This window comes from Phodopus roborovskii, unplaced genomic scaffold (genome assembly GCF_943737965.1).
Source record: "Phodopus roborovskii unplaced genomic scaffold, PHOROB, whole genome shotgun sequence".
Taxonomy (NCBI): Eukaryota; Metazoa; Chordata; class Mammalia; order Rodentia; family Cricetidae; genus Phodopus; species Phodopus roborovskii.
The window spans coordinates 39,121,929-39,136,880 of record NW_026126480.1 but is presented as its reverse complement, the minus strand read 5'-3'; the positions used below and the strand labels follow the sequence as shown (position 1 = coordinate 39,136,880).

General features: G+C 46.5%; 1 protein-coding gene across 1 annotated transcript in view; it reads right to left on the bottom strand.

Moving 5' to 3' along the window:
- Positions 1-4,293: 4,293 nt before the first annotated feature.
- Btbd16 (BTB domain containing 16) overlaps positions 4,294-14,952 on the bottom strand; it is a 45,348-nt gene continuing 34,689 nt past the window's right edge. Inside the window, exons 11-16 of the mRNA XM_051193164.1 lie at positions 11,367-11,458; positions 9,423-9,505; positions 7,998-8,075; positions 6,881-6,979; positions 5,336-5,524; positions 4,294-4,440 (exon numbers count right to left, since the gene is read on the bottom strand). Of these exons, the coding sequence (XP_051049121.1) occupies positions 4,372-4,440; positions 5,336-5,524; positions 6,881-6,979; positions 7,998-8,075; positions 9,423-9,505; positions 11,367-11,458 (610 nt within the window). The 3' untranslated portion in view covers positions 4,294-4,371. The remainder of the gene's footprint in view (positions 4,441-5,335; positions 5,525-6,880; positions 6,980-7,997; positions 8,076-9,422; positions 9,506-11,366; positions 11,459-14,952) is intronic.

Genomic DNA, 14,952 nt, shown 5'->3' with positions numbered 1-14,952 from the left:
AAGCAGCATTCTATTCTGTTTTATTTTGATATAATAAATACATGCAGGTAGAAAGAGCAGGGCATCAGTGATATTCCAATACACATGGAGCTGTTTTCCTGGCCTGGAGAATGGCATCTCCTGGCTCCTGGAGGTGACCTTCCTTACAGTAGGTCAGCTGAGGTTTGGGGGTGACCCAAACTGAACCTGAGACATGGCTAGCCCCACTTGGACAGGAAGGCAGATGGTCTTGAGGCCTGGAGAGGGTGGCATGAGGGAGGGCTGGTCCATGTTCTAGGGTTAGCAGAGTGCTGTCACTCCATTGACTTCCACTAAGGGCTATTTAAATGTACAGCAGTAAGATGGCGGAAAAGTCAAACCCCAACTTCTTTGATGCACTAGTCATGCTCCAAACACTTAGCAGCTGTGCACAGCTTGTGGTTGCCACATCGGGTGGGACAGACATACGGTATTCTCTTCTGCTAGGAAGCTCTGTTGGTTAGCCCTGCTTTGGAGCTTCCTTGGGGCTTTGCTTTCTTTCCCTGGAATCTCCTTCACTGGCAAGGACTGGTCCAATCCATGCAAATATCACATTCTACATCCATCCTGCAGGAGAAGTGGGGCCGGTCTGGCCCTCCTTAATGCCCTGGGCAGCCCACCCAAAGCTTGGTACTTCCCTCTCCAACTTAGGCTTCCTCTCTTCTCCTCATACTGCAAGACACAGTGATCTGCAGGACACAAAACCTCTGAAAAGAGGAAAGTTAGGTGTGGTGGCATAATCCTGTAATGCCTGTAATCCTGAGGCAGGAGGCTTGTGAGTTCCAGGCTAGCCTAGGCTACATAATTACCTGCTATCTCAAAAAGGAGGTAGGTAAGCCAGAGTGGTGGTGTATGCCTTTTATTCTAGCATCTAGCTCTCAGAAGGCAGAGGCAGATAAGTTTGAGGCCTGCCAGAGAAACCCTATCAAAAAAAAAAAAAAAAAAAAAAAAAAGTTGAGGAAAGGCTTCTTTCTATGTTGCTGTCTTCTCTTCCTTCTTCTCCTTCTCCCCCACATATGTGTGCTCCCTACAGTTATTTTTATTTATTTAGGCATTTAGACAAGCTCTGGAATTCACTATGTAGACCAGGCTGACCTCAATTTGAACTTGAAGAGATCTGCCTATTTCTGCCTCCCAAGTTCTTAGATTGAAGGTATACGCCACCATACTCAGTTCTTTTATTTTTATTTTTTATTTTTCTCCCCTTAGATGGGGTCTTTCACTGATTGGCCAGTTAGCTCCAGAATTTCCTGCCTTGGCCTCCCCATCAGTGGTGGGATTCCACAATTCATTGTTACTCTGACAAGCCTGAGGTAAAGCGAGTCAGTGTTTACTTCCTCAGAGCCACCACTCCTGTTTCACAGGCTCAGCTGCTCCTCTGCTCTCAAAAACCACTATCTGTGACTCGAAGACCCAAGGGAGCCACTGGTCCAGCCATCTCATTCCGCATCCGGCCCCAGGAAGGATGCACCAAGCCTACCCGACATCGGTCTCCACCTTCAACAAATACAAAGTGACTCCAAGCAGCAAGTGAACAATAGGAATGAAGTTTATCAAGTGTACGTGATGTGTTCAGGTGCTTGACAAAGTCACTGCAGTTTGGTTTGCTTAGCTCCACCAGCAACAGATTGGATTCTGAGGCTGAGTTTAGCTGAATTGCCTAAGGCCACACAGACAGCACAGTTGGGACCTAAATCTAAGTCAGCTGGAACCTGAAAGTTGCTACGCATCAAGTGAATCTGCAACTATCTTCTGAGAACAAATCTTTCCCTCTACAGAGCCTGGGGGATGAAGGGAATGACGAGAGAAGCAAACAGAGTCAGTCAGTTTGCCCAGTGCCCAGGCCCACTGCTTTGGGCATTGTAACCATGGGTCATAAAATCAGTCTATGAAGCTTCCTCTCATAAGAAGAGCTCGTGAGAGTCTCTTGAGAACTTTTCTGTCTCAAGACTTGTACTTCCCAAGTTCAGGGACTGTATGGCTGAACTCCTTGCCTCTCACCCCAGATGTTCTAGTTTCATTTTCAACCATTAAGCAAGGAGGAGCCAGTGCTGCAAGGCAGGCGTGTGTTCTAGTTTCATTTCTGTTGCTAGTACCCAAAGCAACTTTGCAGAGGAAAAGATGTACTTGACTCACACTGCTGGATACATCATTGAGGGAAGTCAGGGCAGGAACTTGAGGGAGACCTTGAAACCAAACTCATACAGGGATGCTGCCTACTGGCTCATTTACAAGCTCATGCTTAGCTAACTTTCTACTAGAACCCAGGACTGTCTGCTCAGGGAAAGGTACTGCTCACAGTGGGCCGAACCCTTCTACATCAACTAGCAAGACATGCACCCAGGCCAGTCTGATCCTCAGGTGAGACACCCTTCTCAGATGTCTCTAGACTGTGTCAGGTTGATAGCTAATGGTAACTAGGACACTGAGTTTTTCTAGATTGCCAATTTCAGCCACTGGAATTCTGGCTCCCAAGTTGGAAGTCAACTGTGCCCTCTGGTGGACAGGAGTGGATTATCAGAATCAGAGCAAATGGTTCTTCTGTGGGGGTTTCTTTTTTCTTCCTTCCTTCCTTCCTTCCTTCCTTCCTTCCTTCCTTCCTTCCTTCCTCCCTTCCTTCCTTCCTTTTTTGTTTGTTTTTCGAGACAGGGTTTCTATGTGTGGTTTTGGAGCCTACCCTGGAACTCACTTTTTAGACCAGGCTGGTCTCAAACTCACAGAGATCCATCTACCTCTGCTTCCCAAGTGCTGGGACTAAAGGAGAGCACCACCACTGCCCAGCTTCCATGGAGTGGAGACTATATTGATATTGTCTTAGAGGATGATTGTTTTTCACCCAGGGTGGTAAAACAGATTCCTAAGCCTGCTGTGTGTGTGTGTGTGTGTGTGTGTGTGTGTGTGTGTGTGTGTGTTGGCAGGGGACACAGTGAGGATTCTCACAGAGGAATGGAAGCTTCTAACTGCAGTCTTTTCTAGCATCATCCACAGGTCTCCTACACAACACATGCATAACCCATTTTGAATGGAAAAACAAAAAAGCCCAGAAGACGACTTGCCTGCATGATGGATGGCACCCTTGAACTGTGATCCAAAACAGCCCCTTCTTTCTTCCACAGTTTCTTGTCAGGATCACAGCAGCAAGAAAAGTAGCTAGTACAATGGCTGAGGTGTGTTTCTGTTTGTAAAATAGTCAATCAGACTCCATGGCCGAACTAAAACTAGTTGGCGGTCCCAGAGCTTGCTTTGTGGACCAGGCTGGCTTCAAACTCACAGAGATCTGCCTGCCTCTGCCTCCCGGGCGCTTTGATTACAGGCAGGCACCACCACAGCTCCATTATGTTCAGATGTGGAGAGTTGAGGGTGTCGTGCAAACAATGAGGGGGATACATTCAGTCTGATGGCTGCTGTGGGAAGAGACACAGTTGAGGGAGTTTTCTCCCCAACAGAGACTCTCAGGAGGTTAGAAGGGTTGGTGGGAACGTGGAAGGTAGACCCGTGTCTATCTCATGATAATTCATCCATCTATATCATAATGGGGGTTTTCCCCATTGGTTTTTGAATTTTTAAAATATTGCATTATAATATCAGTTGTCCAGGTTACTGAGTATTTATGGGGCTATGATACCCCATAGATTTTGTGCCTGAGGTCTTGCTGGTCTTCACCTTAATATGAATTATGAAGGCCATATTTTCCACTATCCATCCCACTGTGTCATATGTATTTCCAACTCTATCAAATCCTTGCTGTGTAGCCCGGTGATAGCTACCCCAGTTTCTCTCCTCTCTTGTCTAGCTGCTCCCATTACTACTTCTCATTGACTGGACCAGAATGGGAACAACGGTGCAGAAGTGTGGGACACAGGAGGGAGGGGACAGTCCTGAAGGCTCCCAAAGTCCAGCTCTTTAGCTCTGTCTCCCTCCAGGTCTCCCTTAACTCTCCATATTCTCAAAGATACCAGGTAACACATAGCGGTAGACACCCCCCCCCCAAGGTGACCCTTTGTACCACCCTCTCTCTTAGGGAAGGGTTTAACTTCTAATCCGGACAGGATGTCCCCCAGGACTGCAGGACATTGTGTGAGGCTATTAGTAGCTACTGAGGCTCTTAGTCATGAAGCTGCAAGATTAGCCTGTCAACAGCTCAAGGGACTTGGACATGAATTTTCCCCAGTGATATCTTTGGATGAAAAGAGACACAGATTACAACTAACCTATAATGGGAGCGCCTGAGTAGAGGACCTGGTGGGGATAACAAACACAGACAGCTGGGCTCCCCTCCTTAATGTCATTTTATTTCTCTCATGTAGACAGGTCGGTCAGGGCAGGGGATCCCATAGATTCCTCTGAAAACTGTCAAGATGCTGGGAAAATGAATGCAAAGCTGGCATAGATTGGAATGCCCACAGTTTGGATTTTCAAGGCCTGAGATAAGAAACAGAACAGAGCAAATGAGACTTTCAGGACGAGGCTACTGTGCCCATGGCAGCTGCATAAGTTCCTGGCTCCCAACCCTGGCTTTAGCAGAGTAACCCACAGAGAGTGTAACTAAACAAAGTTTAGACATAATTCAGGTACAGTGAAGTGTATAAATGTTTAGGAGTTGTCCCAAGGCTACACCTGTGCTGTTACCTGATCAAGGTGAAGCATACTTCAGCCTAGCCTGTCCCCCCACCCCACCCCCAAGAGAATGAGCATAAATGTTAAACCCAGGCCCCAACTGTGGAGCATTTGTTCTCACCACTTGTGTGGTCTCCTGATCGCCTACAGGGGCTGCTCAAAGTTCCAGATGATTCTAATGTGTCCCCAAGTTCTGGACAGAGAATGACTCTGTGGTTTATGGTACAGCAACATTCTCAATAGGGCACCAGCTGGAGCCCCAACTTCAAACCCACAGCCCAAAGAGCTATTTGGGCTGCATCTCTGCCTCTCTGCCAAAAGCCAGGCAGGTACTAAGTCAGCCTAGGTGTTGGTACCACCCTAGGGTTGACTGGGTTCTGTCCTCTTGGGTTAGCCTGAGGGAGGAACTGATGAGCTGTGACACTTTACATCTATACATTAATACCTATTGACATTTACAAGAGGGGGTCTGCTGTGCCCCTGATTTGATTGTTAGTGTCATCCACAACTACTGCTTTTCATTTTAGACGGTTTTTCTTTGGTATCATTTGGACTGTGCTCACCTTTAAGAAACCGAAAACAATCCTGTGATGGACCACTGGTGGCTTGAAGACAGGAATGCCCAAAAAGGGGTGAGGGAGGGAAGGAGCAAAAAGGACACAGAAGAGAAAGAGAAAAGCGAGGCCAGGGGGATGCTCACGTGGCTTTTGCAGCCCGGCTTGTTGAACCCAAACTTCTGGGTGATCTGGTTTGTCCTGAACTCCTGCCACCTGCCATCCACCAGTGTCTGGGCTCTGATCTCATACTTCACCAGGCGCTCGGCTCTCAGGCTGATAGCACTGTGCTCGCAGATGGGAGAGGGGCACTCCAAGTCGGTATGTCTTATTCTCTGCAAAGAGAATGGCCCATCCTGTGTAGCTATGTGACCAGGGTGACCAGAGCTAGCAAACAGTTCCTGACACACAGCCTTCCTGCTTCATTCTATACTGATAGCTCACGGACATTCTCCAAATGGCATAATTTCTTGAGGGCTATTGTGAAGCCCTGTGATGTCTGAGACCTCTCCATATGCAAACCGCTTTCAATGGACCAGAGCTTGGCCACTGAATCAAGCTTCCTTATTGTTTTGCCAGGATAAAGCTCCAGTAGTGTATACATAAGGACCAATGGTGGCGTTACATAACTCATCTCTTCCATTCAGTTAGGAAGATGCCCAAGGACCTGGTAACCAAGAATGGAGGACACAGGAGGAGAAGATAGTGACCAAACTGGGACTAAAACTCAGATTTCATCATTTGCTGATTCCTCTTATCATTTAAAGTCCCCCTAGGTCCTAGGCATGGTGACTGGCAATGAACATAAAAAGCCACGGGAGAGATCGTTTCTCAGGGAGCTTGGCATCGAGAGAAGAGAGATTTCTAAGCAAATCCTAAATGGAATAAAGCAGCTCTTCACCACAGCACCCATCACTGTCACTACCCTCACTGCTAAATATACACAATACTGGAATGAGAGTGTAGCAAATGCTTACAATGCACAAGGCCCTGAGTTCTATTCCTAGCTACCAAATTTCCAATAAAACAAACCAGAAATAATGCTTTCCATGCCAAACTGGTTGCAAGCCCTTTGCACAATTAACACATTTAATACTCCTAAGTTGACCCTGTCTTTGTATTTCATCTTAAAGGCAAGAGGATCATGGGACTTGAGCACATGCAGCTTGCCAGGCTGTCTAACTGCAATTCCCTGCCCTTAAATGGTCTTCTTCAACCTCTCCTGAAGGCTTGAAGAGAATATTGAGACATCACTCCCTCGCCTGATTCCTCAGATGTCCCATATGCTGCCCTGTTGTCACTCTAGGCAGACTCACCCCTCTCCTACTTGTAAGCACTACCTGTCACTTCTTCAAAGAATGACCGTGGGCACAATATCCGCCATTATGTACAGACTGATGATGATTTAACTCCCAGGACAGACAAGCTGAACCCTTCACTTTTAGTCAAGGCGCCACATGACTTGAAAGAGTCACTCAGAGTTGACAACCTCATCTCCTACCAGTGCCGACCTCCTCAGCTGGTTGTGAAAATCACATGGCTTCACATGCATGAGTGTGAACAGTGCTTTACAACATGGTCTATATGAATGATGAACTAATGATTCCTCAATTCCTTTTAATCCATCATCAATTGGCTAGCCCTGGGTGGCTTCTTTAGAGGTGTGCCTTTCCCATGATCCTGCTTCTTACCTGCATAGAAAAACTGTAAGAGGTAATATCGTGTTTGATTCCCTTTATCTCAAAGAAGTATCCATATATAGAAATCCTTTCCGAGTAAGTGGTATATTCCTACGTTGGGAAAGAGAAGCAACCAAGTTAAAGGGGAAATTCCATCCATATTTGAAGGCAAGAGGATGCAGCAATACTAGAGTGACATACTCAAAAACTGTCGCTTCTCAGAAACAGCTACTACTGCCAACATTTCTAATCATTATCTTGCATGATTCTCAGGGGAGAAATAATAGTTAGGTAAGGTCTTAAATGACCCACGTGCTGCCATGCATTTTGTTCCAATGTGATGGACCTATGAGACATGCCATACTATTTTGCAAAAAGATTCACTTTAGTGGGTCTCTGCAACCAGGTACTGGCTCAGTCTCTTAGATGATAGCTTTAGGTCCCAAATCCCTGAAACGTGAATTCTTTTAAGAGCCCTGGTAATTACCTTAAAGAAGTCACAAAGCAGAAATGATATGTGTGTGTGTGTTTATACATACATACATACATACATACATACATATACACATATTTATGTATATATACACATACATACATATATTCTATTGCAACAAGCCCAAGACAGAGCATAGCCTTCAACCCCAGACCCTGTCCTATGGCTGAGTAATGAGATGCCTCACACTGCAGCTTCTTGGCCAACCATGATTTGATTGAGATCCTCTCAACCAGCTACCAGAATGAGGCAGGTCTTGCAACCTGGACTGGAGACTTGCTGAGCCTTTGGTAACTGTCAATCCTTGTGTGGGGGAACATGTGTATGTGTGTGTGTGTAGGGAGATTATTAGTCCATGGTTTCCCCAGATGTTTCTTGCTTTTAGGAAGAAAACTCTCCACTCCCAGGAAATCTCTTCCATCATGGGAAAAGTGGGACTGTTGGTCACCCTAGTGGGAAAATTTGGACTACACACATCAGATTGCTGACTGGTCTGTCCCACCCTGTTTTATGAACTCCTAGGAGTTTGATGCTCTACTCCCTGAGGTCAGAGTGGTTGTGGGTGGCCTCATAGAGCTCCTTCGTTCAGCATAGAAGGAATAGCCCTTCCCCTTGATTGGGTCAAGTTTTCAGTACCTGCCTAAAGAGCAGCCCAAACCTCATGGCTTGTGTAGAAAGATCTTTCAGGTGGACCATGTTGCCCCCACTCTCCAGCTGGAAGGGAAACACACACAGCTTACCTGATGCATGGTAAATCACCCCTCCTCATCACTTCAGTCCACCCACCCTGGATCTCCAGGCCCCATGGTTTTTATCTTCAGACATTTACTGAAAACCGACCATATCCAAGTACTGTTCCCAGTGTTTCCAGAGTATGTAGAGGAGAGAGGAAAATGGCTAAGCGGTGTGACTAGGGGAATGAAAAATGGACGTCTATAGCATCCTCGCGGGAATGATCATGGTCACAAACTCAAGAGTGAGCAGGACCCTTGCATGACATTTCACAGAGAAGACTGGAAAGTGGGTGTGGATCTCAGGAGCATGACTTTACAGCCAAGGATGAAAGGAAGGGTTGGGCAGGGTTGGGGGGCTAGAAGATGGCACTGGGCACTTCCTCAGTGCCAGTCTCTTTGGCCACTTTTAGAGAGGAGTTCTGAATTATATCCGGGAGAAGCAAGAGCTTTCCGTGGACTTGTCCTCTAATGTGCAGGGAGAAGGGCACTTGGAGGGCTGGTTCCAGCATCACAATAGGAACTTGTGGAGCTGGCTGAATTTTAGCTCGTGACTCATGCATCTTCAGAACTTGAACACTGCCCCGCTTCATCTCTGAAAATGCACCCCTGGGAATGTACAAGAAGCAGGGCAGTTTGTATGGACAATCCACAAAGCAGACACGTGGGAAAACACTCATGTTTGCCAGTCATCGGAGAAATGCATATTTAAAGATGAAATGTCATTGTTCACTCCTCAATTAACAAAAGCGGTTTGAAATTTAAATGTCCCATGCTGCCAAGTGTGTGTACAGTGGGGGAAGTTCATTTCTATCTGGGGCAGAGTCGTTTGGTTCCAACATTTATTAATATGTACCAGGAACAAAACTGTACATATGCTATAGAGACAGCAAGCATTTCTTCTGTGGAGAATCTCCTACAAGCAAATAATTCAAAGTACAGAAAAACAAACTATTATGTGAAAATGTGATCCCTACTGGAAGGCAGTGGAGACAATGAGACATTGATGAGGGCTGTTGTCTTTGGGTGATGGTCTGAGAGGGTTCTTTTTCTCTGTAGTTTGAACAGTTTCAATAATACACACATTCATATTTGTGTCTACGAGGGCCTGGGTTTGGAGGGATGTATGACCATAGCGCTTCAACCCCAGCTAAATCTCCAGATCAGAAACCATGTGGGACCCCACCCTCTCCCTTTCCCCTGGAGGATGCCCCAGATATGCCCTGAACTCAGAGGCCCAGAGATGTCTACTGAGGAACATATCTCCAGAAAAAGCAAAGCTGAGAAGGCAAGACAATTTGCTAGTTGCTTCCTTGAGAAGCCGACTCACTGCGTGATAATGGTTGGCTGTAACCCGGACCAGCCAGGACTCAGGGAAGAAATTAATGTGTCTTAACTCCTCCAGATCCTTGCCTTAGAGAAACACAAGGGGAAGTGGTTACAGGCTTATTCATAACACAACCTCAAATGTCTGACTTGTAGAAAGAAAAAGGGAGCCATCAGGCAGGCAGAAAGGGTCAGTTTCCTTTGAATGTTTGTTAATAAAATGGGAGGCCAATACTTAAGAATCACTATGGTTGTATGCAGAAGCCATTTATTTTTAATGCATACTCCAAATTTATTCTTAAAAGAAAAACAACTTAAAAAAAGAAAAAGAAAAAACAACTTGCAAGGAATTAGCCCAGTGAGCAGAGTGCTTGCCCTACATGTGTAAGGATTTGGAGTAGTTCTGGGTGGACATCAGTAGTTCCAGGGCTGGGGAGGTAGAGAGGAGATCCCTGGAGCAAGCTGGCTAGCTAGACCAGCCCAATTAGTGATATATACTACCTCAATATATAAGATGGAGAATGTCCTAGTGTATGTCATAAAGGGGAATTGAAAGCATTACCCTAAACCTGTTTGTTGTACCACATCAGTTCAGCTAACTATAAGGCCAATAAATGGCAGTAACCTCTTCTGGCCTCATACTCTGCTCAGTATTCACCACAGGAGGGGACAGGAAATAAAGTTGAGGTTAACATGCATAGCCTGAGTGTATTAGAAACCAGAGGCAGAGTAGTTCACAGATGGGTAGAAAGGAGAAAGCCAGGCTGAGCTATGTATGCTTTGCATCAAACTTTGAGCAGAAGTAACTAAAGATTTCTAAAGAACTGAGGTCTAGTTGATAAAGAAACTAGATTGACAATACAGAAACCTGGAAGCCTGCATTTCTTTCTCTGGAGAAGAACTTCAAGCATTTCAACTGCTGGGACCAAGAGTTGCAACAGTTGAAATACTTTCAAGAGAGAGCCAATTTCTCTCCCAAACTGCCAAACAAGTGACCTAGAAGCTAGTCCCATGCAGGAGCAGGTGACTCAATTAGATAGCAAGAAAACAGCCTTGGGCATGGGTATATTACACAGTTCAGGTGGTAGAGTGCTTGCCTAGCATGCATAACTCAACAGGGTCAGATCCCCAGCACCACATAAATGGAATGGAGGGAAACATCTATAATCCTACTACTTGGGAGGTGGAGGCAGGAGGATCAGAAGTTCAAAGTCATCCTTGACTACATACTGAGTTTGAGGCTAGTCTGGGGTATACGATACTCTGCCTCAAGAAAAAGGAAAGAGACATGGAGTTGGGGGTGGGGAGGTTTGGGGGTGACACGGGCCTGCAGTCCTAGCACTCAGGAGGCTAAGGCAGGAACTATCACAAGTGTGAAGCCAGCCTTGGCTGTCAACTTGATGTACTTGGGAAAACGGACCCTCAGTTGAAGACTTGCCTCCATCAGATTGATATATGGGTATGTCTGTGTGGGCATTTTCTTGACTGCTAATTGATGTAGGAGAGTTTGGCTTGCTGTAATTGGTGCTGTCCTTAGGCATGTGGACCTGGGCCACATAAGAAAGCTAGCTGAATGTGAACCTGGGGATAAGCAGGTAAGCGACTCTCCCCAATGGTTCCTTTCTTTGCTTCTGCTTGAGTGCCTGCCCTGACTTCTCTCACCAATAGACTTGGAAGTTGAAGCCAAGTCTGCCTTTCCTCCCTAACTTGATTTTGGTCATTTTGTTTGTCACAACAACACAAAGCAAACTATGACAGCCCTTTCTACCCATCATGCTATCCATGGAACTTCTGGTTGTCCCCCATTTTACAGGTGGGGTCACTGAGACAGAAGTCATACATATCGGGAGTGACAATCCCAGGGAGCATTTCCGTGGCAACATCTGCTGGGGGTTCATCCCAAACAGCCTTCTCATGCATATTTAGTCACACAGATGGTGACACGTACCGCTGGTGATGCCGTGCAGACGAAGGCAGAGGAAGAGTGGTGTCCAGCTCTGTCCTGCATCCTGTTCCAGAAAGCAGCACTTCTTGGGAAAACTTGGAAGAAAAGAGTAGAGAGTCTTCAGAAAAGTTCTCTCTGGAATGTGTCAGCTTCTGAAAGCCATGACCTAGAGACCAGTGGTTTTCCCAGCAGAGCTAGGCAAGGCAGAAGTGTGGAAGCAGGGATCACTTAGATTGTACAAAGAGATGAGTGATTTTATTTCCCTCGACCTCTGAGTTGTGCACAAAGTAGGTGCCTAGAACATACATCTTGAATGACTGATGGCAACATATGCCATTCACAGGGGATTTCTCTCCATTTTCTTTTTTTGACTTTTACAAATCTGTGGAACAGACAAGGTAAAGTTTTACAGAGAACTGAGCGTTGGCCAGGCCTTGAACCCCAGAACTGACCCTGACCATCTAACTCCTTAACAGATGTTGCCCTTGCAGTAAGAACCAAATTAGGCCTTTCAAAGCATTGCTGGTAGAATTAGGAAGAACCTGAGAGCCAACTATGGGTCCCAGGTTTCACTACGAGTTCTGTGATAACCAGTGTCAATGTTAATGCTGATTAATTGCAACACAGGCTGAATGTCAGGAATGGATAGAAAAGGTCAGCTTCTCAAGGGAAAGATGCTCATGAGGACTCACACCTACCACCCTTGACATATGGGTGATCAGTGAGATGTAACTGAATACAGTCAGAAGCAACCACAGCAGGGAAAGGCCAGGCCTAGAGGGAAGCATGTCTTCCCTTTGGGAAGCACTTGGGCCAGAAGGACTGCCAGCCAGGCCCTCTCTGGACAACTGTCCTGTCTCAGAGAACTGGGGAAGAGCTTTGAGATGAGCATTTAAATTCCACAACCCTGTGGGAAAGTGTTGAGGACATACACTGTTATGGCTGGTCTGAGAGGTCATGATCAGCTCACCAACTAACCAATATAGGGGCACACCATGGTCCACTCCTAGCCTGATTGTCCATCACTCATGTGATTGAGCCAGTCTGAGCTTAGTTCTCCATGGAGACAAGAGTCATATGTGTCTCCTTGGGTGGAAGCTGAGGTGACAGTGCTTGGGAAGAACCTGGCACAGTTGCTGGAAGCTGATACACCCTCCCAGGACTCAGTCATGTTGGGAACATGGCATTGCTCCTGTCGTCATTCATCATCATTGCTTTCCAAACTCACAGAGATCCACCTACCTGGCAGCCTCTGGTTTCTGAATTCTCAAAGGGCCTGCTGGGTGTGACCCACACTCTGGAGCCAATCAGCCTCACTCTTCTCCTATGGCTTGGTGACTGACATCCTCTGTCTATGTCACTACATGGGTCTAGCCCAGCACCTTTTTTGCCTGTCTGGATGGTGTCAGAAAACTTCCATCTGATGTCATACAATAGGACAGGTGGGCTGCTAAGTCTGGGGACCTCCTGCCTGGCTATGCTGATGAATTCCAGGTCTCCTAAGGCTGTCTTCTCAGCCACTGTGCTCTGTCCGTGCTCAGACCTCATTGAAAGTTCAGCACTTACTTTTCAGGAGCAAATTGTCCAAGGTTCCTCAACCCTCAGGGATTGACCCCTTAGGGAAGACAGTTCCTGGAAACTCAAATACAAACTGGTTGCCTCTGGGTCCTGTTTTCAAGATGTGTTCTTCCCAGACTTCCAGAAAGGTGGTGCTCGAGGCAAATCACCTTCTGAGGTCACAGACTGTAATTTTAAGATCATTCCAGCCACAGTTTTCTTACTTTCTCCTTCCTGCCATCTGCTGAAGTCTGTTTCCCTTCCTAATGAGTAAGTGTGGGGCTCATGGCTCTATTGGCCCTGCATTTCAAACCTGAGCCATTAGGTACAGACCTGAGGATTCTGCCATGTGCTATACACCTAGATGTATTAGTTACTTTTTTTGTTTCTTTGTTGCCATGAAAACACCTGACAGAAGCATCTGAAAGGAGATGTTTTCAGACACCTTATGGGATCAAAGAGGCAGGAAATGGCCTCTTTACTTCCAACCCCAACATGGGATAAACAACACAGTTTGTAAACAACACGGTTCCAGGTGTCCAAAGATGCCACAGCTACTTAATTCCTTCTGCCAAGGGCTTTATGGGTTCCTCTCCTCAACTCACATCTGGGACATAAGCATGGTCACTTCCATGTACCAGGGTTAGGTTTCTGGTCCAAGGCCCTGCTGGAGTAAATGGCAGATGTGGGATGTAGATCAAGGACCTCTACCAACCTGCACCTTACCCATGGTTTTTCTATGCTTCCCCCATCTAGGCTCTAGAAAGGAAGAAAAGGAATAAAGCAGCTTTCCCGGATCCTTCAGTGAGTGCATTGGAACCGGGACTTTTCCTCAGTGGAGGGAAGCATTAGCTTTGTTTACATATGCTTTCCTATAAGGATGTTAAGATTCATTCCAGACCGCCTGGACAGCCTGTCTGCTTCCCCAAAATAATCACTGGGAAGAAACAGCCTGTAAGGTGCCAGGGTGTGTCTGTCTGTACACTCATGTGCGTGTGTGTGTATAAGTGTGTGCGCACATGTGTTTGCATGTGTACTGCATGTGTGTGTTCACGTGTGTGCTTATGTGGGAGCACAGGCTCCCTTCCTACACTGGTGTACTTAGCAATAAAAGTACCTGGCTGAATCAAGGAACCTCCACATTCAGGGAGTATTTGGTGAGTGAATGAAACATTTTGTAAAAGGAAAGGAAATGCAGTAGAAATAGCTCAGACATAAATATTCACATTTGCCTCTAGCCCTTATTAGGATGAGGCTGGAACAGGTGAGAAGGCAGCTAATGACTACTGCGCTTTGTTACTGTCCGTAAACTCTCTTAGGGCGCCTAGCCAGCCACACTGCTCCCACAGCTGTAGCTCTGCCTCCTCCCTGGTAGGCTGCACGCTGCACACTCTTGCTCTCTAGTGTTTATGCAGCTTGTCTCACTGTTGTCACATTCTGTCGGCCAGCCTCACGTTGGAGGTCCCCATAATGTGGGTCCTCAGTGTCCACTCCATTTCTCCCTCAAGGCGATGGCCTAAGATCACTGTCATTTAAGTGATTTCACCAATATGTGCACTGCCCCAGTTGAAGGTGCTATCCTCACTGCTAAGTCTGGGTCAGTGGGGATGACTTGGATACACGTGAATAGCAGTCCCAAGGAAAAGGGAAGGATCTAGGGTTTGGGGCAATGTAGGGTAGATAGAAGTGTGAGGTTTGGAGTCAAATGGGAGTCAGTACGCTGAGAAGTGTCTATGTGCACTATGCACTGTGAAGGAGGACCATGGGCAGCTCCAGGAAGCCCATTCTTGGTAGAGGGCTCCACACTTCAACTCCCATCTAGCACATTTTCCTCACACCTTAACCACAGCTCCAATGAGTCACTACATGATAGCTCATTCCCTATCTCCCTGCATGAAGGCAAGAGCTGACCTGCAGCCAAGTGGTAATTTTCCCTGGTGGGCATGACTCATTGGAAAGAGTGTCTCTGGGATATTAAAAGAGGGGGGAGGTGAGACTAAAACATTTGGGTTCCAAGCAAATTATATAGAAA